This window comes from Rhinatrema bivittatum, chromosome 7, assembly GCF_901001135.1.
Source record: "Rhinatrema bivittatum chromosome 7, aRhiBiv1.1, whole genome shotgun sequence".
Lineage (NCBI taxonomy): Eukaryota > Metazoa > Chordata > Amphibia > Gymnophiona > Rhinatrematidae > Rhinatrema > Rhinatrema bivittatum.
In genome coordinates this window covers 190,556,467-190,580,144 of record NC_042621.1, presented here as the reverse complement: position 1 = coordinate 190,580,144, position 23,678 = coordinate 190,556,467, and the positions used below count along the sequence as shown (strand labels likewise).

General features: G+C 42.5%; 1 protein-coding gene across 2 annotated transcripts in view; it reads right to left on the bottom strand.

The window, feature by feature from the left end:
- The window catches only part of LOC115095662 (protein phosphatase 1K, mitochondrial-like), a 37,868-nt gene that overhangs the window by 13,720 nt on the left and 470 nt on the right, over positions 1-23,678 (bottom strand). Inside the window, exons 2-4 of one of the 2 annotated variants that reach the window (XM_029609679.1) lie at positions 15,224-15,280; positions 14,240-14,683; positions 9,254-9,351 (exon numbers count right to left, since the gene is read on the bottom strand). In XM_029609679.1, coding sequence (XP_029465539.1) covers positions 9,254-9,351; positions 14,240-14,655 — 514 coding nt within the window. In that variant the 5' untranslated portion in view covers positions 14,656-14,683; positions 15,224-15,280. The remainder of the gene's footprint in view (positions 1-9,253; positions 9,352-14,239; positions 14,684-15,223; positions 15,281-23,678) is intronic. The other variant, XM_029609678.1, reaches the window with a different exon arrangement.

Genomic DNA, 23,678 nt, shown 5'->3' with positions numbered 1-23,678 from the left:
GGAGCCTGTGAAAAGTTGATTTATTTTACTGCTGATTACCCCTAAAGAGTAAATAAATCCTTGCAAGTCAGAACCACTCAGCCAAGGTGTGAAATTTCTTTTATTGGATCCCAGGGGAGCTCATTGAAACAGAGACCACTAAAGTGAGGTGTGAAGAAAATATCAGTAAATGAGTCAGTTACAGTCAAGGAGGGGAACACATGAGGATTAGCCCCCACCTCCCTTCACTTACTCTCTCTGACCCCAAAAGCATGCCACTGCGCCTTTCTTTCCTTCCTTCTGGGAACACTGTGGGCAGGCCACCAAGAACACAACCACCATGGAATGCAGTGCAAAATTACATTCCTCATAAAACATCAAACAATAAAATCAAGAAATATAAATCATGAATCATAATAGCAAAACCATGCTAATAAAAAGAATAAATATTTCAGAATATCCAGTATAATTTAAAAATGTTATAAATTTCCCAAATACCAATACACTATTCCAAAATAGCACAAACACCACCTGAGAATTAAAACTAAGGATTTAAAAAATCTCTCCATATCTGGGATGTTTTCATTTCCAATCACACTGAGATTGTTGTTGCATTAGGGGAGAGGCAGGTAGAGGCACACAAACCTTAATCTCTCTCTGACACACTTATACATGTTTAATCTCTCATGCATTTCTCATACACACTCACAAGTTTTGCTCACTCCTGTACACATACTCGTGTGTGTGTGTGTATGTGTATGTGTGACACAGGCTCCCACACATACACACGCATTTACATATGTTCATAAGAAATTGCCATGCTGGGACAGACCAAGGGTCCATCAAGCCCAGCATCCTGTTTCCAACAGAGGCCAAAAACCAGGCCACAAGAACCTGGCAATTACCCAAACACTAAGAAGAACCCATGCTACTGATGCAATTAATAGCAGTGGCTATTCCCTAAATATAATTGATTAATAGCCATTAATGGACTTCACCTCCAAGAACTTATCCAAACCTTTTTTTTTTTTCTTTCATTCACACACACACACATACACACACACACGCTCTAAGGGCTTGCACATATTTTCGGGCCACATTGGGATGTGTCTGCTGCAGCCCCACCAGGCCTCTTTTCAGGCTGCAGCAGGATAGGTAATATTGGTGCTGCCCAGAGCGACTGCTCCGCATGTCCTACCCAAAGACCAATACTGCTTACTTCCAGTCAATGTCACCAACCCTCCCCACAGATCAGTCTCTTTCTCTTACCAGTCAATGTCACCCCCTCCCCACAGATCAGTCTCTCTCTCTCTTACCAGTCAATGTCACCCCCTCCCCACAGATCACTCTCACCATTCACTGCCATCCCCCTCCCCTGATCAGCCTCTTACTCTCACCAGTCAGTCACCCCTCTCTCTCCTGATCAGTCTTACTCTCACCAGTCAGTCACCCCCCTCTCCCCAGATCAGTCTTACTCTCACCAGTCACCCCCTCTCTCATGATCAGCCTCTTACTCTCACCAGTCACCCCCCTCTCTCCTGATCAGCCTCTTATTCTCAGTCAGTCACCCCTCTCTCTCTCTCCTGATCAGTCTCTTGCTCTCACCAGTTACCCCATCTCTCCTGATCAGCCTCTTATTCTCACCAGTCACCCTCTCTCTCCTAATCAGTCTCTTACTCTCACCAGTCACCCCCCTCTCTCCTGATCAGCCTCTTATTCTCACCAGTCAGTCACCCCTCTCTCTCTCTCCTAATCAGTCTCCCCTGTCTCCCCTAATCAGTCTCTTACTCTCACCAGTCACCCCTCTCTCCCCTGATCAGTCTCTTACTCTCACCAGTCACCCCTCTCTCCCCTGATCAGCCTCTTACTCTCACCAGTCACCCCCTCTCTCCTGATCAGCCTCTTACTCTCAGTCAGTCACCCCTCTCTCTCTCTCTCTCCTGATCAGCCTCTTATTCTCACCAGTCAGTCACCCCTCTCTCTCTCTCCTGATCAGCCTCTTATTCTCACCAGTCACCCCTTTCTCTCTCTCCTGATCAGTCTCTTGCACTCAGTCACCCCCTCTCTCCTGATCAGCCTCTTATTCTCACCAGTCACCCTCTCTCCTAATCAGTCTCTTACTCTCACCAGTCACCCCCCTCTCTCCTGATCAGCCTCTTATTCTCACCAGTCAGTCACTCCTCACTCTCTCCTGTTCAGTCTCTTACTCTCACCAGTCACCCCCTCTCTCCTGATCAGCCTCTTACTCTGTCACGCCCTCTCCCCAAATCAGTCTTACTCTCACCAGTCAGTCACCCCTCTCTCCCCTGATCAGTCTCTTACTCTCACCAGTCACCCCTCTCTCCCCTGATCAGTCACCCCTCTCTCTCCTGATCAGCCTCTTACTCTGTCACGCCCTCTCCCCAAATCAGTCTTACTCTCACCAGTCAGTCACCCCCTCATAAGAACATAAGAAATTGCCATGCTGGGTCAGAACAAGGGTCCATCAAGCCCAGCATCCTGTTTCCAACAGAGGCCAAACCAGCCCAGAAGAACCTGGCAATTACCCAAACACTAAGAAGATCCCATGCCACTGATGCAATTAATAGCAGTGGCTATTCCCTAAGTACATTTGATTAATAGCCATTAATGGACTTCTCCTCCAAGAACTTATCCAAACCTTTTTTGAACCTAGCTACACTAACTGCACTAATCACATCCTCTGGCAACAAATTCCAGAGCTTTATTGTTCGTTGAGTGAAAAAGAATTTTCTCCGATTAGTCTTAAATGTGCTACTTGCTAACTTCATGGAATTCCCCCTAGTCCTTCTATTATTCGAAAGTGTAAATAACAGATTCACATCTACTCGTTCAAGACCTCTCATGATCTTAAAGACCTCTATCATATCCCCCCTCAGCCATCTCTTCTCCAAGCTGAACAGCCCTAACCTCTTCAGCCTTTCTTCATAGGGGAGCTGTTCCATCCCCTTTATCATTTTGGTTGCCCTTCTCTGTGCCTTCTCCATCGCAACTATATCTTTTTTGAGATGCGATGACCAGAATTGTACACAATATTCCAGGTGCGGTCTCACCTCTCCCCAGATCATTCTCTTACTCTCACCAGTCAGTCAGTCACCCCCCCTCTCCCCAGATCAGTCTCTTGCTCTCCCCAGTCACCCCCTCTTCCCAGATCAGTCCTTGCTCTCACCAGTCACCCCCCTCTCCCCAGATCAGTCTCTTGCTCTCCCCAGTCACCCCCTCTCCCCAGATCAGTCTCTTGCTCTCCCCAGATCAGTCCTTGCTCTCACCAGATCAGTCCTTGCTCTCACCAGTCACTGTCACCCCTTCCCACAGATCAGCCTCTCTCTCGTTCACCAGTCACTGTCACCCTATTCCCCCTACCAGTCTCTCTCTTTCTTCAGTCACTTTTCTCCTGCCCCCATAAGTCTCTTCTCAATTATTGTCACTCCACTCCCTGCCCTATGTCCTTCTCACTCTCTCTATAGCTATCCAGATGTGGGGAGGAGCTGGAGTGCTGTTTGGTCAAATTCAGATGTTATCATGCTCCAGTTGGAATCTATCAGCTCTCCCCACTGCTGCTACTGAACAGCAAGGCCTGCAGATCAAAGCTGTGCTTATACCAGGTCTCCTATGGCTGTTCGCCTTGCTGCTGGCTGAAAGGAATCAGTAAGTTTTTTTCTTGGGACATTGTCTTTTTTTAAAAGTACTGGGGCAAAGTTAACTATTTGGTAATATTATTTAGTGTGTTTGTGCTTTTAATAGTCAGTAAGGCAGCAAATAAACAGAAGTTAGAGTGTTTGTATACAAAAGCAAATGTAGCCAGAAGCTAGAAATAAGCTAGGAGCAGTGTATACCTAAGTAAAAAGATTGAAAAGTTCAGTTCAGTTAGTCACCTTGGAAAAATGTTGAGGTAGTGTGATTTGGTACCAACATTTGTTAATCAAAAGCACAGTGAGTCACTCTGGCTGACTAACTGAAGTTAGACTGTTTGTATCTTTATGGGTAGAAATTCCTTGTGTGTCAGGGAAGACTATAGTGATAGGAATATACTTCCATCCACCTGGTCAAGATGGTGAGACCGATAGTGAAATGCTAAGAGAAATTAGGGAAGCTAACCAAATTGGTAGTGCGGCAATAATGGGAGACTTCAATATTGACTGGGTAAATGTAGCATCAGTAAATGCTAGAGATATAAAGTTCCTGGATGGAATAAATTACATTTTTATTGAGCAATTGGTCCAGGAACTGAAGAGAGGGAGCAATTTTAGATCTAATTCTCAGTGGAGGACAGGATTTGGTGAGAGAGGCAACGGTGGTGGGGCTGCTTGGCAATAGTGATCATAATATGATCAAATTTGATTTAATGACTGGAAGAGGAACAGTGTGCAAATCCAAGGCTCTCGTGTAAACTTTCAAAAGGGAAACTTTGATAAAATGAGAAAAATTGTAAGAAAAAAAACCTGAAAGGAGCAGCTACAAAGGTAAGTGTGCAAGAGGTGTGGTCATTGTTAAAAAATGCCATCCTAGAAGCACAGTCCAGATGTATTCCACACATTAAGAAAGGTGGAAAGAAGGCAAAACGATTACTGGCATGGTTAAAAGGGGAGGTGAAAGAAACTATTTTAGCCAAAAGATCTTCATTCAAAAATTGGAAGAAGGATCCAACAGAAGAAAATAGGATAATGCAAAAGTGCTGGCAAGTTAAATGTAAGACATTGATAAGACAGGCTAAGAGAATTTGAAAAGAAGTTGGCTGTAGAGGCAAAAACTCACATTAAAAACTTTTTAAAATATATCCGAAGCAGAAAGCCTGTGAGGGAGTCAGTTGGACCGTTAGATGATCGAGGGGTTAAAGGGGCACTTAGAGAAGATAAGACCATCGCAGAATGATCAAATGATTTCTTTGCTTCGGTGTTTACTAAAGAGTATGTTGGGGAGGTACCCATTCCGGAGAAGGTTTTCATGGGTAATGATTCAGATGGACTGAACCAAATCACGGTGAACCTAGAAGATGTGGTAGGCCTGATTGATAAACTGAAGAGTATTAAATCACCTGGACCGGATGGTATACACCCCAGGGTTCTGAAGGAACTAAAAAATGAAATTTCAGACCTATTAGTAAAAATTTGTAACCTATCATTAAAATCATCCATTGTACCTGAAGACTGGAGGATAGCTAATGTAACCCCAATATTTAAAAAGTGCCCCAGGGGCAATCTGAGAAACTACAGACCGGTTAGCCTGACTTCGGTGCCAGGAAAAATAGTGGAAAGTATTCTAAGCATCAAAATCACAAAACATATAGAAAGACATGGTTTAATGGAACAACGTCAACATGGCTTTACCCAAGGCAAGTCTTGCCTCACAAATCTGCTTCACTTTTTTGAAGGAGTTAATAAACATGTGGATAAAGGTGAACCAGTAGATGTAGTGTACTTGGATTTTCAGAAGGTGTTTCACAAAGTTCCTCATGAAAGGCTTCTAGGAAAAAGTAAAAAAAGTCATGGGATAGGTGGCGATGTCCTTTCTTGGATTACAAACTGGCTAAAAGACAGGAAACAGAGAGTAGGATTAAATGGACAATTTTCTCAGTGGAAGGGAGTGGGCAGTGGAGTGCCTCAGGGATCTGTATTGGGACCCTTACTTTTCAATATATTTATAAATGATCTGGAAAGAAATACAACGAGTGAGATAATCAAATTTGCAGATACAAAATTGTTCAGAGTAGTTAAATCACAAGCAGATTGTGATAAATTGCAGGAAGACCTTGTGAGACTGGAAAACTGGGCATCGAAATGGCAGATGAAATTTAATGTAGATAAGTGCAAGGTGATGCATATAGGGAAAAATAACCCATGCTATAGTTACACAGTGTTAGGTTCCATATTAGGTGCTACCACCCAAGAAAGAGATCTAGGCGTCAAAGTGGATAACACATTGAAATCGTCAGTTCAGTGTGCTGCGGCAGTCAAAAAAGCAAACAGAATATTGGGAATTATTAGGAAGGGAATGGTGAATAAAGCGGAAAATGTCATAATGCCTCTCTATCGCTCCATGGTGAGACCCCACCTTGAATATTGTGTACAATTCTGGTCGCCACATCTCAAAAAAGATATAATTGCGATGGAGAAGGTACAGAGAAGGGCGACCAAAATGACAAGGGGAATGGAAAGCTCCCTTATGAGGAAAGACTAAAGAGGTTAGGACTTTTCAGCTTGGAGAAGAGATGGTTGAGGGGGGATATGATAGAGGTGTTTAAAATCATGAGAGGTCTAGAACGGGTGGATGTGAATCAGTTAGTTAGTCTTTCAGATAATAGAAAGACTAGGGGGCACTCCATGAAGTTAGCATGTGGCACATTTAAAACTAATCGGAGAAAGTTCTTCTTCACTCAACTCACAATTAAACTCTGGAATTTGTTGCCAGAGGACATGGTTAGTTCAGTTAGTATAGCTGTGTTTAAAAAAGGATTGGATAAGTTCTTGGAGGAGAAGTCCATTACCTGCTATTAATTAAGTTGACTTAGAAAATAGCCACTGCTATTACTAGCAACGGTAACATGGAATAGACTTAGTTTTTGGGTACTTGCCAGGTTCTTGTGGCCTGGATTGGCCACTGTTGGAAACAGGATGATGGGCTTGATGGACCCTTGGTCTGACCCAGTATGGCATTTTCTTATGTTCTGGCCAAAGCCTTGCCCTGCCCCCAACCTCTGGTCCCTTTGTGCTGCCTGCCTGCCTCAGCTCTCCCAGTCCTCCGGTTGTATGACTATAGCCCTGCCTCCCTCCCTGTGCTCTTCCTCAGGCCCCCATCGAGCCATGCAGTGAAAAAAAAAAAAAAGAGGGAACTTCAATGGGGAAACCGCAGTTCAGCTAACCAATGACCTGCCTATGCTGCTCACCAACATTTTAAAAATAATAATAATGTAGCTGTCACCTTAACTAGTTTTTTCACTTACATCCCACAGGGACAGGCACTAGGGCAGAGCAGCATCAGCACACAGTACAGGCTACAAACAGCACGGCATAATTTGAGCAGAGCAAGACAAACTAGCAAGGCAAGGAGACACCAATTGCACCTTCACTTCAGCCCTGGTGCACGCTCAATGAAGCGGTACAGTACAAGGCAGAATAAAGTGGCGAGCTTGCAGGCCGCACCGATGTGGAACACTCAAGCTGCACCTCTGTTTTGAAACCTGTGCCGCTCTAATAACATGAGGCACTGAGGCAGTTGCTGCAGGGGCAGTTTTTTGGGTTGTTGTTTTTTGGAGGGGGTCATTTTTTTTTTTTTTTGCCACCTCAAAATGCTGCTACTTGAAGCGCAGCCTCTCTCTGCCTCATTATAGAACCCCTGGAGGGAATAGGAGCCATGAAGGAGCTGTAGTAGTTACATGTGGCAGCCAAGGTAACTAACTAAACTGACTGCCCATACCAGACCGACTTTTCCCTTACCCTGCTCTGTATATAGAGGGAACTGGTCCACCATGATAGGTTTAGGTGTGTTTCCACTCCCTCTCTCCCTTTGTTTTACATTTTGGAAGAGAGACTGGTGGGGCTTTCAGTGCTTCCCTAACCCTTTTGACTATACGAGTCCTCTTCATGTCGGCACTGCAAAAGATGATGCCACACATTTTTGTTAGTGAGAGACGTGCCTTGGGCTTGAAAAGGTTGGCAAGCACTGGTATAGAGCTATGCTGGAAATAAGTTATCTTACTAATTTTTCTCGTGCTGCTGCCACATGCTCAAATTAAGAGGGTAATTTTCAGCAGTCCGCATAGGGCTAAAGTCTTTATATGCAAAGTGCACTTCAAAGCAAACTTATATAAATAATGTCTGCTTTGAAAATTAGCAAATCCAGCCCCACCATACATGCACACCTGCTCATTAACACGGGTAAATGAGTATGTGTAGATATTACAGGCCCCGGAGTCCAGGAAACCCACCTGGGGAGCAGCACGGAACTGCAAGGCAGGACTCTGAGCAAGACAAGGGCCGGTCTTCCGCCTAGCCAGCCCCCTCCCCCACAGGTTGAGCCCTGGGTTCTGGGGGCCAGTAGGTCTCTGCAGCGGCAGTACATCATAGTGATGAGTCCACACAGGCAAGGCTTGGACAAGGCGGGCTGGAGACAAAGCTTGGACAAGGCAGACAAGGCAAGGCTGGATACTGAGCAGAACCTGGAACTAGACAAGACAAAGGTGAGACAAGGCAAGGACAGACCTCTGGAACAGGCAGGACAAGGCCAACAAGGCAGACTAGGGCAGGACTTAAACAAGGGAAACAAAGAACACAGAAGCCCAAAGGCAGAAAGGTTTGGAACAGACAGAATAGTCCCAAAGGCCCCAAGGAAGGCTACAAGAGAGAATAGGCCAAAGGCCTCAAGTCAGAGAACAAGGCAAGAGACTAAAAGGCTAGAAAGCCTGCAAGCCTCAAAACAAGTACAAGGGTCAGATCCCTGAGCAAGAAGTGACGCCATGAGAAACCAAGGAGCTTTTGGCAAGGCTGGTTTACATAGGGCTGGGGTCCGGGTGTGGCAAGGGCAGCGAGAAGGAGTTTAGCAAGGCTAGAGGTGAAGCATACTGAGGGCCTCTGCTGGTGGGGAGGCATCATTTCAGGAGTCCAGAAGGTAGGATAAGGTTGCATAGCAGACAAAATCCTAACAAAAGTTTAACCAGTTGGGTGTTTGGTGGGGGAACCATACACCAGCTCTAGTACACACCGTCAGATAGGGCAAGGCTAATAGGCACGTTGGCTTCATCATGAAATGCGGATAAACATATCGCTTCAGACTTCAAACAATGAAAAGCAGCATAATGAGACAATGCAAACAGCAGCTTGCTTATTTCTTGGCTCCAGTGTTTTTTTTTCTTTGGGTCACATTCCTTGGCTTCCTTTTGTTTTTGTCCTAATATACTAAATCAAGTATGTTCCTTTGATTCTGACCACACTTTTTGCTTTAAAATTCTCCTTTTTGGGGTCCTGCTATTTCTGCTCTATTGCAAGCTTAGGATGCTGAAGCAGCCCGCATTTGGAGTGACAGGTCTTCCCTTTGTTTCAAAAATAACCATTTTTCTCTGCTCTGTCCATTATTTTTTAAAAAAACGTAATTTGACCCCTTGCATTTCAGCGAGGTTTATGAGATGTCCATTCTTCCCACCACACATCTTCCAGGATGACTCTCAGTTTAACATCTGGAAGCTGATCACTAACTCAGTGACATCTGAAGGCAAGCTGGTACAAGGAGTACAGGCAAACCCAGTAGTATACCGAAGCCTCACCTCCCAGACTGTAAACACTTTGCAGAAAGAGCTCATCAATCTGGAGAAAGGACTTCATCAGCACAGACTCGAGATCAGGCTCGCATGTCAATCTTTGTCTGCAAAGCAAAGAGATCAAAACATATGGAAAAGGATGCTCACTTTTATAATTCCCATTTTAGACTTTTTGCTAAATTGCTGTCACTGGTGGAGCGGGAGCTATTCTGTCTTTGAGAGGCAGGCCGCCTCGGTGTGAACCCTTAGGTTGTCTGAGGTCCAGCCAAGAGGCCCATTTAAATACTCCGCCCCGTGCTTTCTGTACTTGGTAAATGTTGTATTTGTGTACAATTTAAACTTTGTTTAAAAATAATGTGAAGTGTTTTCAAATCAATAAAAAATTGACTTTTTTTCCCCACAGCGAGAGATGTGAATCTTTATGCAAAATTAAGCAAATCTGTCACACAACTGCCTCAGAATCTTGAAAAAACAGCCGCAGGAAACGGAGGGGGGGGGGGCTGTGGCTATAGTATACCATGTAGTCCCACAACTTTATTTATATATTTAAACAATTTATATGCTGCCTCTCTCTAGCCAAGATCCTCAGGATTTTAGTTTGCAGCTCTCTGACAACCCTTGCTGTGTTTACAGAAGAGTCCTATTTACTTCAGCCTGGTTGCTCATATCCATCCACCCTTTATCACTGTCACAAGGGATGAAATAATGAGGAAAAATCATTTTATATACTTCCATGAGTTTAATGCTAGTCTCTGCCTCATTTCCTATATGAAATAAGTTGGTCCTCTCGGTCCTTTTCCAGTGCATAGATGCAGAGATCACTATGAAGCTATCACAAAGGGCTTACATTTGCAGTCTCAGCAGAGGTGCCAACTAAAGGCTGAATAAGAACGGAAACTGAGTAACTCCCTCCTCAGCACTGGTGGGTCCTGAAGGACAGGGCAGGATAGGCTGGGGAAAGACTGTGCTGCCACGGCCCAAGCAATATCAGCACCTTATTCACTAAATCATTTCCAAATAATTAGGGGGTAGGTATTCAAATTGCATTCAGAACTATTTAGCCAATAAGCAGGACTCATGCAGCTAAATAGCAACCACTGAATATGTGCCTACACTCAGCAACCACCACTTAGCCATATAATTCCCTTATACGGCTAAAAGTTACAAGCATAAAAAGTGGGCGTGTTCAGGGCAGATCAGGGACAAATTATTCAGAGTTAGCCGTATCCGGCAAAGTGCACACATATACAACACACATATACACGTATCTTCAGCAGCTTTGCGGTGCTTTACCCTAGATAGGTATTTATATCTCTATGGGAGGCCCACCTAGAACTCGAGGTGAGGTTTAGGTATTAGTGTAGGGGTTAGGGGCCACTTTGACATTCAAAGTGAGACGTACGAACAGGACAGTGGTCTCTTGTGAAGATCTGATGACCCTCGGAGTGAGGAAACTCACCCAAAGATGAGATTTGTGCAATGTTCTCTCAACCTAGCTTGATGTTACCCAGGTAGAGAGTCCATCAAGCTAGGTTGAAAGAACATTGCACAAATCTCATCTTTGGGTGAGCTTCCTCACTCTGAGGCAGGGGCGGATTGACCTATCCGGGGATCGGGCTTCCCCCGGTGGGCCGGTCACTCCTGTCACATGATTTTTTTTTTTTTTTTTTGTATTATAAAGTTTCCAACTAATGTATTAGGGGGCGCCGCGAGCAGTGGTATCCCGAGGGGAGCCAATGCCCCCGGGCGCAAGGAGGCTCATGCGGCTGCTGAGCAGCGAAAGACAGATGGGCAGAGCCGTGGTGAGACTCACGTCACCACTGCCCGAAGAAAAAGAATGCGTTTAAACGCGCTGATGCTCCTCCTCCTTCCTGCCTGTGCGGCCCCGGAAGTAAACGTTGCCGGAGCCGCGTGGGCAGGAAGGAGGAGGAGCATCAGCGCGTGCAGAAGAGGAGCAGCGGCCCGAGAAGAGGAAGAGGCATAGTAGCAGGGCCGCCGCGGCCCGAGAAGTGGAAGAGGCCCGGTAGCAGGGCCGCTGCAGAGCCCATCCTGCGGCGACCCGCGAAGAGGAGGCACAGAGGTGAGAGAGAGGCTGAGGGTCTGTAGAGTGTGGGTGTGTGTATGAGATGAGTTGAGACATTGTGTGTGGGAGTGAGGATCTGAATGTTTGCAGAGACAGCATGTGAGAGCCTCTGTGTGTGTGAGAGAGACAGCATGTGAGAGTGAGAGCCTGTGTGTATGAATGATTGTATGAGAGAGAGCATGTGACAGTGAGCGCCTGTGCTTGAGCAAGACAGCATGTGGGAGTGAGAGAGAGCCTGTGTGTGTGAGAGTCAGACAGCATGTGCCAGTGAGAGACTGTGTGTATGAATGATTGTATGAGAGAGAGCCTGTGTGTATGAATGATTGTATGAGAGAGCATGTGACAGTGAGAGCCTGTGTGTATGAATGATTATATGAGAGAGCATGTGACAGTGAGAGCCTGTGTGTATGAATGATTATATGAGAGAGCATGTGACAGTGAGAGCCTGTGTGTATGAATGATTGTATGAGAGACAGCATGTGACAGTGAGAGGCTGTGTGTGTGTGTGTGTGAGAGAGAGAAAGCATGTGAGAATGAGAACCTGAGTGTGTGTTTGAGGGAAGAAGATGGAGAGAAAAGAAATAGAAAAAAAGACAATATAAAAGGAATTGGCAAAAAAATAAGAAAGGGAAGGTAGAAAATAAAAAGCCTGTGACCAACTGATTAGAAAACTAAGATCAGCCAGCAAAGGTAAAAAAAAAAATAAATTACTTTTTAGTGATTGGCACATGTAATCTTTGGGAATGTGCAAGAATAGCATTTTCTCTATGTGGATCTCACAATGTACGAGATCAGCATGGAGAAAGTGGAAGCCCATGGGGCCTGCACAAAGGAGGCAGCAGAATGGGCTTCAGTGTTAGTAGCAGCAATCGGCACCTCCCCAATAGCCATGTGGCAGCAGTGACAGTGGCAGCAAAGGAATGAGAGGGGTTCCGAGATTGTTGGCAAAAGAAAGAGAGGGGGGTCTGCCTTTAGTGTGTGCATGTGTATGAATGGGACTCTGCCTGGGGGTGTATGTGTGTGAATGCATACCGTGTTTCCCCGAAAATAAGACAGTGTCTTATATTAATTTTTGCTACCAAAGATGCACTAGGCCTTATTTTCAGGGGATGTCCCATTTTTCCATGAAGAAGAATTCACATATATTGTTGAACAAAAAAATGAACATTTATTATATTCTGAATAGTTGTCTGGTTATGCTGGTTTGTGATGACAACTAACTGTGACTCCTGCAGGGTAAAAAAATCACAGCTGCATGCTCTGGTGTTCTGTGCCACGGGCATGCTCCCAAATAAACACTTTGCTAGGTCTTACTTTCGGGGGAGGTCTTATATTTAGCAATTCAGCAAAACCTCTACTAGGTCTTATTTTCGGGGGATGTCTTATTTTCAGGGAAACAGGGTAGGTACCTGCCTGGGGGTCTGTGTGTGAGAATAAATGTGTGCATGCCTGGGGGAAGGGGAGGGAGTGGTGTGAAAATGAATGGGAACCTGCCTGGGGGTCAGTATGTGTGTATGTGAGTGTGAGAGCATGAGTGTGTATGAGAAAATCCAAGGGAGTAAGGGTGTGTGTGTGGAGGGGGAGTGTCTTAGAGCCTGAGAGTGTGTCAGTGTCAGTGAGAGCGAGAAGTTATGGTGGGTATAAGAGCATGAATGTGTATGTATGTGACAGTGTATGTGTGAGAGAGAATGGACATGCGAATATTTGTGAGAGAAAGAGGATAACCTCCTAATCCTCGACAATATCAGGGTGACTGGAAATAAAGAGCTCCCACAGAAGGGGATAGCAGGGGCTTTTTAAAATCCTTATTACGGTAGTTTTAATTATTGAATGTTTTTTGATATATGTGCTGTTTTGAAAAATGTTATTAGTGTTTGGAACATTGTAAAAAATGTATATGATTTTAATTAATAGAAATTCTATTTATCAGTAGTTTTAAAACATTCTTTTATTATGGTTTTACTATTATAACTGATGCTTTATGTTTCTTGATTTTATTTGTTTTATGAGGAATGGTGGTTCTATTTTTCTATTGTTAATACATGGAGTCCGGCTTCTTGGAGTTTCCATTTCAGTTTTTGTCATTTGTGCTACTTCATTTTGTATTCTGTATTTGGTGAGAGTTTGTGTTCTGCATGCAAAGACTGAGATGAAGCATTCTTTTAGCATGTGGTTTCTCTGTAGGGATCTGTAGTAGCTTGGCCTGTTCTGTTTTCCTGATAGGAGGTGTATTGATATTTTAGATTCTGGTGTAATATTTGTGGTATTCTTTTTCAAAGGTGGGGTTGTTATTCTTTGAGTGTTGGCAAATAGTACTGTGTTGATATGGGAGGACCATACCGAAATATAGGGGTGTGTACATATATATGTAAATTATATTGTATATGTAATTGGGTACCCATGGGCCAGTATGAAGAAAGATCCCCCGGGCCACTATTTTCCCACAATCCACCCCTGCTCTGAGGGTTATCAAATCTTCATAAGAGAGCACTGTTCTGTTCGTACATCTCACTTTGAATGTCAAAGTGGCCCCTAACCCCTACACTAATACCTAAACCTCACCTTGAGTTACTAGGTGGGCCTCCCATAGAGATATAAATACCTATCTAGGGTTAGGGCATTATGGCTAGTCTCTCTCTCTGTCTCTTTCTCTCTCTCTCTCTCTCATATAACACAGGCAATAGTTAGTGCATTTTGATAAATCCAGGCCTAAGTTACTTACACAGCCAGCTTTGAATATCTACCCCTAGATTTCTTTAAGAAAAAAAAAAGGTTCATATAATCTATTTAAAATCTAATTCTATATCCTGTGTGTAGTAACATTATCCAAGGAGAGTAGTGCTATTCTGTTCCTCTCCTTCCCACCAGGGAGAGCTCGCTAGGTCTAAGCATCTCACAGACCCACTTACTTAATAATATGACCAAAGTGTCTTGTGCAAAATTCAGCTGCAGCTGCACCACCATGACCATCAAAAATAGCAAAGAAAAAGGTGTCATCGGACAGTTTGGCAAAACTGTATCGATCCTCATTTTGTTTCCTTCTGCCGATCTCACTGGCACAACCAACATCATTAACAGAGAAGATGGAGCTTGCTGCAGTTCGGGGGGGTAGTACAACGGGTTCATCTAACCAAGTGCCAAAATGGTCCCAGCTCAGGGGATAGAAGCTGCTCGCAAGAGCCAATGGCCTCTTGCAGGAGAGAGAAGTGCTAAGTCCCCGGGAAATACAAGAGAGGTTTGGAAAGGCTCTGCCTCTGGATGATTTGATGGCAATGGGGGTGCTTCTGGAGAGAGCGATGGTGATGGCACGAGAAAGGCGACACATTTTTCACTGCTAAGCAAGCACCAAAAACCTGCAAAAGAATACAGTATAAATTGTCTGGGTTGTTGAAGTTCGGCTATCAAACTGCAAGCATAAGCATTTTTACATGCTAATAGAAGGGATGCATGTTAAAAGCAGTAGTTTTACATTCATTAATCTGCATGAGCTTTCTAGACCATACAGGTGCCCTTACCTTTGGGGGTCTCAAAATAGCATGCACTACAACATCTTTTTTAGGTCCCTTAAAAAGGTATCACAACCTAGGAATTCAGTTTTCTACAAGATCAATATTTTTTCTTCTTGGAATAGCCTTAGGTTGCACTACATTCTTCAAAATGTCTTGGATTTCGTCTTTATTTTTTTAAGTATTAGGACCTAATGTATTAAGCATTTTATATTTATTTATTAATGCACAGCTACTGGAGCTAATGCTGCACTCAACACGATTAGTGAAAACACGACAAGTGCAGATAAATTCTTATGGTCACAGTTCACAATATATTTTTTATTTTCAATATGGCAACTCCACTTTATAAAATACAGTTTCAAAGAAGAGTCCCCCGACACGGACCCCGAGTTTCACCAGTCTGGCTGCGTCGAGAGGGATGAAAATTTAGTAACAAGCGATCTATAAAAACAGAAAGGTATATATTGGACCAAAACACAGATACTGGGGAACAAACATAACATAATATACAGTCATGTAGTCAAAAACTAAAAAGACATACCTTTATGTCCAAATGTAAATGTTACCGGGAGCGCACTTGACCAACATTATAGAAGGGATTTAAACACTGACAAGAATAATGGCGCGAAAATCACACACCAATCAGGAGAGCAGATACATCAACCAATCACAGCATGTAGTCAGATGACGTCAACTAGCAGTCAAATGAAATGACTCCATTCAAGTTCCGCATTTAAACCCTTATTTTATTTTTATTTTTTTATTTTAATATGTTTTGTATACCATATATTCGGTTTTGCCATCATAATGGTTTACATTAGGAGAATGATAGAGTTTTAACAAATACAATTTAAAAATAAAGTTGGGTCGCAATGGAGGTAAAAAGGTTTAGAATATATAGGGAAAGGTTTTTAGTTGTCTGTTACAGAGTTCATGGTTTGGTTAGTCTGTCGTAGTTTATAGGATGATGTCTTTGTTTTCTTTGGAGTTGTCTGGTTGGGAGTTTGTTGGTGTTGATAGTTGAGATCTTCCGAAAAAGCTCTGGTAAAAAGCCAGGTTTTTAATTCATTTTTGAAAGTTTTGGTGTCAACTTGGGTTCTTAGATTTAGGGGTAAGGCATTCCTTAGCGATGGGCTGGCGATGGATATAGCTCTCTCTCGGATAGATATTAGGTGCGTGGTTTTAGCATGAGGAATTTTGAGGAGGCCTTTATTCATTGAGCGAAGATTCCTTTTTGGAGCATGTAATTCAATGTGTTCAGTTAGCCAATGGTTTTGTTGTCCTGTGATTAATTTATGGAGGATTGATAAGACTTTGTATTCTATTCTGTATTTAATTGGGAGCCAGTGCAAGGATATGAGAGTAGGTGTAATGTGATCTTGTTTCTTGGTTCCTGATAGAATCCTGGCAACTGCGTTCTGAAGAATTTGTAGTGGACGTATGGTGGTAAAAGGGAGGCCGAGGAGCAAGGCGTTGCAGTAGTCCAGGTTTGCAAAAAGTAGTAGTTGCAGAACTGTTCTAAAGTCATTTTGAGTGAGGAAGGGTTTGAGATGTCTGAGTGTCAATAGTTTGTGATAACCTTCTTTGATTTTATTTGTTATATGGGTTTTGTAGGATAATTCATTGTCAATTGTAATTCCGAGGTTTCTGGCATGGTTAACAGGAGAGATTATTGTTTTTGGGTTTTCTATTTTGCGTGATTGTCTGAGTGAGTCGTTGATTTTTTTTGTCGAGAATGATTAGTTCAGTTTTATCGATGTTGATTATGAGTTTTAGGTTGGAGAAACATTGCTTGATTTTTGAGAGATAAGAGGTTATTTTATTGTAGGTTTCTTCTAGCGTATTTTGGATTAGGAGTAATATTTGGATATTGTCAGCATACAGGAAGTGGGTCAAACCTAGATGTCAGTGTGTGACAGATAGGTAGGAGATAGATGTTAAAAAGTGTTGCTGACAGTGCAGATCCTTGTGGGACTCCTGTATTTAGGTCCACTTTATTTGATAGGTTGTTGTTAAATAATACTTGAAAACTTCTTTGGGATAAATATGAGGTGAACCATTTTAGAATAGTGCCTGATATTCCTATTTCTAAAAGTCTGTCAAGTAAAATGGCATGGTTGACCTTGTCAAAGGCGGCTGACAAATCCAGGAGAATTAAGATAAAACTTTGTCCTTTGTCGAATCCTCGAAGAACTGTGTGATTAAGAGAAAGGAGTAATGTTTCCGTGCTTAAGTTTTTTCTGAAACCAAATTGTGTGTGGTGACATATGTTATTTGTTTCTAAGCAGTCTGATAGTTGGGAGTGAACGATTTTTTCTATGATTTTTGCAATGAAAGGTAGGTTAGATATAGGTCTGTAGTTTTGGATGTTTTCAGAATCTAGGTTGCTCTTTTTTAATAGTGGTTTGATGATTGCAGATTTAAGGCATTCCGGATATATCCTTTCAGTGAGGGAGAGGTTTACTTTGTCTGTTAAAGATTTTATAATTGAGATATCAAGTAGTTTAATTTTTTGTATGGGGATGCTGTCAATGGGGTGGTTTGCTGGCTTCATTTTTCTGATTATTCTTTGGATTTCGAGTGTTGAAGCAAAGTCGAAATCATTCCAGATTGTTGCTATTTCCAGAGGAGGTGTAGTAGGTTGGAATTGTGAAGTGTTGTAGATATTAGAGTTGTTTAATAATTTTCTGATTTTTTTCAGTAAAGTATTCTGCAAAATCGTTGCTATTACATGTTTTTGGAGGTGTTCTTGTTTCATTGGGTGATTTGATGAGGTTTTTTACTATGGTGAAGAGCATTTTAGGGTTCTGTTGGTATTTGATTATTTTGGTTGATCGGTATGCATTGAGTGATGGAGAGGTTTTATTTTTTCGCCAGGATCTTTCTTTTCTTCTGAGTTCTCGTTTGGCTGATTTTATGGTATCATTGTACCATTGATTGTTATATTTAGGATTCTTTAACGTTTTTGTGATGATTGGGTTTGTTCTATCAGCTATGGATTTGTCAATGTTTAACCATGATGACATTGCTGTTTCAGTGTTTGAAAGATTAATATTCTTGAGTTCATCTTGGAGATTTTGTTGCAGTGTTTCGCTATCAAAGGGAGGGTGATATGAAATGGTTTTATTGTAATTTTCTGTTGAGGTGGGTATACAGTTCTTAGTAAGGGTGGTATGGATGAGATAGTGGTCTGACCATGGGATTTCGGTGATTTTTATATGATGAGATTCCAGATGTTGGTGTTGATGAAGATGAAGTCAAGAGTGTGACCTTTGTGTGTTGATCCGTTGAGTATTTGTTCTAGTCCCATTGTTGCAAGAGCATCTGTGATTGTTTTGCAGGTGTTTGATAGGAGGCTTATATCCATGTGTAAGTTAAAGTCGCCAAGGATAATAATTGGTTTATTGAGGGTTAGGTTAGCAATCATGAATTCAATAAACTGGGAGCAATTTTGTTCCAAAGTTGTGGGAGGATAGTATACTAGACAGATTTGTAGTTTTGCAGAGTCAAATAGTGCTATTTCGAAGGGGGCGCATGCCTTGGTTGTGGTAAGTTTCATTTGAAAGCTTTTCTTGATGATTAGCATTAGGCCACCGCCTTTTTTTCTTGGTCTGGGGATTGTGAATAATTTGTATGATGGGTCTTCTATTTGATTAATAAGGACATTGTCAGAGACTTTTATCCAGGTTTCAGTGATTGCTATGAAGTCTGGTTTGTTATCAGAGAGTAAGTCTGAGATGATAGGTGTTTTTTTAACTATTGATTGTACATTAATAAGGATGAATGATAGGAATAAGCATTTGGAGTATGTCTTTAGATTTCAGAATGTTGAATTTGAAAGATTGAAATTACTTGTTTGCTTGTGAATCCAAGTTTTTCTGCTCGAAGTATTTTTAGGAGGGAGCTTGGAGGTTTCCATTTTGTAAGGTGGAAGGTTGAGAAGAGGTGTATTGCTTGTAAGAGTTTCTGTTTTGTGAAGCCCTAAGGTTTGCACTAAGGGGTGCATAAAGGGGAGTGCCGCTTTGTTGCGCTCCTTAGTCACATGACGCCCGGCGCGCTATGCCTAGGTTTCACTCTTCTTTTAAATGGTGAGATTCTGGTGAGAGGCAGTGGTGATGATGTTGTTTGGGGGCGGGGCTTCGGGTCGGTGCTGGCCTGGCGCTCCTACCCCTCTCAAATCCCTTCCTTTCCTTTCCCTTCTTTTCACTTCTTTTTTATGGGAAAGGGTTCGGGTGCCTGCTGCTGACCTTTTCTTGCTGGAGTCACTGTTGGAAGAGCAACTCCTGCTGGTAGATGGAGTTCGCTGGTGGTGATGATGTCGGTGGGGGCGGGGCTTTGGGTCGGGTGCTGGCCTGGCGCTCCTGCCCCTCTCAAATCCCTTCCTTTCCTTTAGGAGTGACAGTATCCAAAACATAAATCCATCTTTGCTCTTTCTTAAGTAACATCTCAGAAAAAAGTTTCCTCCCCTCACGGGAGGCGTCACAACATCCAATACAACAAACTTTAAGTCAGATATCGTATGGGATAATTGGATCCAATGGTCTACTAGCGGTGCGTTTTCCCTGTGATTCTTAATATTGGATCTATGTTCAATTATACGGGTCTTTATCAAGCGTGAGGTTTTGCCCACGAATAATTTCTGGCAAGGGCAACTGATTACATATATCACACCCGATGAGTGACAATCTGATTCCCCAAATAATGAATAAATTCTTTTTGTAGTAGGATGGGTAAAAGCTGTAGTAGTGAATGTGTGAACACAAACAGAACAGTAACCACAAGGTTTATGGACACCGCTATTCACCGGAATAGCCTTAGCTAAACTAGTGGAATGTACTAGCCAATCCCAGACATTTCTTCCCCGACCATAAGTGAATCTCAATGTACTATGAAGATGCTTATCAAGCTCTAAGGCAGCCCAATGTTTTCGTATAATTTGTGAAATAGTACTGCTTCCTGTAGAAAAGGGCAAAATACAGTTTACACAAGCAGATGTAGACCGATCCTGTGGTAGAAAAAGGAGATCCCTATTTATATATAAGGCTCGTTTAAAAGCCTTTTTTAATATTTTATATGGGTATCCTCTCTCGTAAAACCTTGACATCTGCTTAGCTTGGATGACATATTCAGTCTTAGTAGAACACAGACGCTTCAATCTCAAAAACTGGCCTGTAGGAATGTTCTTTTTCAGATGTTGAGGATGAAAGCTATCAAATGCCAGTTTCTGAGATTGCGGCGTCTGTGTTCTACAAAGACTGAATATGTCATCCAAGCTAAGCAGATGCCGCCATCTGAGCTCCTCTTCAGTGGCACGGAGTCGCCGCCGTCTTCCTTCTTCGTGGCAGGAAGTCGCCCCTAGTGTGGCTCCTCTTCATGGCATGGATGCCGGATGATGCCTGCCTCTCCTGTGTCTCGGTGCTGCCTCCGGCCTGTTTCCTCTCTTCCTCCTCGTGGCAGGACACCGCCACAGGCCTCGGCTCCACTCTCCAGCCTCCGGGGTCCCTCTAGGCACAGGCGCACACCTCTCTTCCTGCCTTAAAGGGCCAGAAGCAGGAAGCACCCTTCGGCCCCTCTGGATGACGTCCTCAGGGCACTTCCTGGACCTGCCCTATATAAAGGCCCTGCTTCAGTTCCTCAGGGCCTTCAGATGGAGTTACAGACTGCATGGAGCTACTCCATCTTCCATGGAGTTTCACAGCTTCCATCGTGGTCCATCTAGCTGCTCCTGTCCGGATGACTTCATGTTCCATGTCTTCTCGTTCTCGATGTCTCCGTCTGATGTTCCGGGTCTCGTCCCTCGTCAGATCGTCCTCGTGGTATGATCCAGCCCTCGGCTTCCTTTCCTGTAAGCTTTGGGGTTCCTCTCGTCCAGATCTCCAGATGTCCAGGTGTCCAGACATCCTTCGTCCTGATGTCTGTTCATCCACTTGTCCAAGAGATCCAGTTATCTCTCGTCCAGAAGTACACTCATCTGGTTGTCCATCTATCCAGATGTCCTCTCGTTCAGAGATCCAGATGTCCAGATCTTTGCATCCTGAGGTATTATGCCCTTGGGTACCGATGCCCTTCACTCCTTATCTCGATCCTGAAGAATCCGCTAGCAGCCTTGCCGTTCACCAGACTTCATCTCCAGCTGACCATCTTAGGAGTAAATCCGTCTCATTCGGTGTCCGTCTTCAGGTGACTGGAATACCCTTCCGGCTGGATTTCTCTCAAGCACTGCCCGGACCCTCTTCTCTGTTCTCTGCATGTTCCGCTCTCTGGAAGATTTGTCATCATTTTGTTCAGACTAGAGAGGACATTTATATTTTATTTTGTTGAGGATTGCCTACTTCACAAAAGGCATTGGAAGTCATCACAGATTCCCCAATTATCTTGAAACAGCATTCATCATGTAACTAGACCGCAGAGAAACTCATCTCATCTAGAGTATTCGACAATCACATGAAGCTGAACTGAGAAATCATATGCTAATAATCTGGCCAGACTTTAAATCAGGGATGGGCAATTCCGGAGAGAGATTTGCATGCACTCTGCCTCAGTTGTATGCAAATCTATTTCATGCATATTCATTAGGGATATCCTGCAAACCCAACTGGTTTATGGTTCTTGAGGACAGGAATTGCCCACCCCTGCTTTAGATAGGAAGTTTTGGAACTCATTTTTAATTTGCTTGAAGTAAAACTGAGAGAAATGGTGGGGGCTGTGGTTTTTTTGTTCATAATTTACAAAAAGCTAATTTTGTTTTACTATGCTAATAAATTCTGTTTTATTATTTATTTTTATTTATTTGAGTTTTTTCTATACCGGCATTCACGGAGTTCGTATCATGTCGGTTTACATAAAACAAGGGGTGATCAATAAATTATAAACGTACTTAACTATAACATGAGTATACATTTACAAAATATAACAAATTATAACAAGTGTGCAGAAAAAGCAGTTACAATAAAACAAGGATGGTTCTAACTGGGAGTAGAAGAAGAGGATGATAGAAGTTTAACAAGAAGTTTAACAAGAAGTAGAACGTGCAGTGGTTGGTAAGTCTGTATCAGTTTATTGGGTGATAATCAGTCTTGCTGTATTTGGCGGTCGAGCATCAGTCAGGGTCCGGAAAGGCTTTCATGAACAGCCATGTCTTATAATGTCTTATAACATGTCTTATAACATTATAATGTTATGGGTTTCTATCTTCTATAGAATATAAATGGTATGTAAATGTTCATGCACCGATTTTTGTTATATTTCTTATAATATTAATATATTATGTTTATTTCACTTTTTTCTATTCCAGTCTCTGCTCCCCATTCCTGGGAGACCTTTAGTTGTGCTGGTGTGTTAGACATGCCCATTCTAAATCACACAGCTGAGAAGTTGAATTAATTATGTGGCCCCTCCCACAGGTGAAGGTTTACAGCTATTTTCCTGTGTTCTGCGAGAGTTAGCCTATGTGTGTGTGTGTGTAGCGAGAGGCTGAAATCCTGTCCTTGGCCATAACAGATTATTCAGAAGCTACAATACATAGCATTGGCCACAAGATGTCAGTAGCATTTTTTTCATTCATTCATACTATTAATCCTTCCTATTCACTGACGAGCTCTGATCCCCTGTCATGTTACCTCATCCTCCCCTCTGGTTTCTATATATTTCTCTCTTTACTCTCCTACCGATCCTCAACATTTAGCCCCCTCCTCCACATCATTTCCAGCTGGCAGGAGGAGACAGTGTGTACCTCATTTGCCTACTGGTTTCTATGCCTTATAGTCGTATAGAACCTGCTGGCAATGTGCAGTTCAAACTGCAAGACTGAAGTTGACCAGCAGAAGAGGCAGACACCGATATCATATACCGCTCTCTTCCTGCTGGTAGAGGAAAGGCAGACATAGAGAACCTGGGGAAGTAGGGAAGATAAGGACTCACAATTCCATATTCCGGATTAGGGAGAAATAATACATGGCTCCCCGTCACTAAGGCCGATTGTTTTAAACAATATGGGTGCTATTCATAGGTTTGTATAAATAGCAGCTGTATGAACATTTTCAAACATATCCTTCCCCAAGTCCACTCATCTGTTCATGCACGGTCATACATATATCATCAGTGTTCTATCTGCTGAAGGTCCTAACAAGGATCAGAACAGTGCCCTAGTTTATTCAGATGCACATCGTGGGAAAATGTTGAATATAACACTAATATGGCACAGGGAATACAATAAAACTCAAAAGGAAAAAGAAAGTGTATTTATTTATTTTGTTTTATTTAGGCGTTTTATATACCGTCCTTCCAGGGCAAGATCACAACGATTTACAAAATCATCATTCATGTTCTTGTTTAGCAATCACATTCTGAGCTAGCATTCATAATCTAGATTTTAAAAAAAACGGCAGATAAATATTCTTATTCATAATCTAGTTCAGGATTAAGGCAGTAGAGTTCTTTATTTTTCACAGCAAAGTGAATTATTGAAAAAAAATACTTGGCAGTCATGCTGCTTTAATCATTTCACGTTTTGGATTTGCTGAATCAGTTTCTAACTAGCTATAACATTTCTATAGCTTCTTTAAAAAAAAATTCATGTATGTACCCTTTTCTGACATTCCTTATCAAAATGCGTATAAAAAAATATTATAAAAATCATCAACTCTCTTTTAAGAGCAGCATTTTGGGTTTCGGTACTGTTTTGCAGAAGACTGATGGAATATGTTGCAGTTTTATTATGCTCTTTAGTACTATTCCTTGAACAATTCCTAAAGAGAACAATCAAACATTAATAAGAAAATACAGTTAATTAGTCCTTGGCTTTCTATTTTTTTTATTTTTTTTTTTATAAATCAGCAGA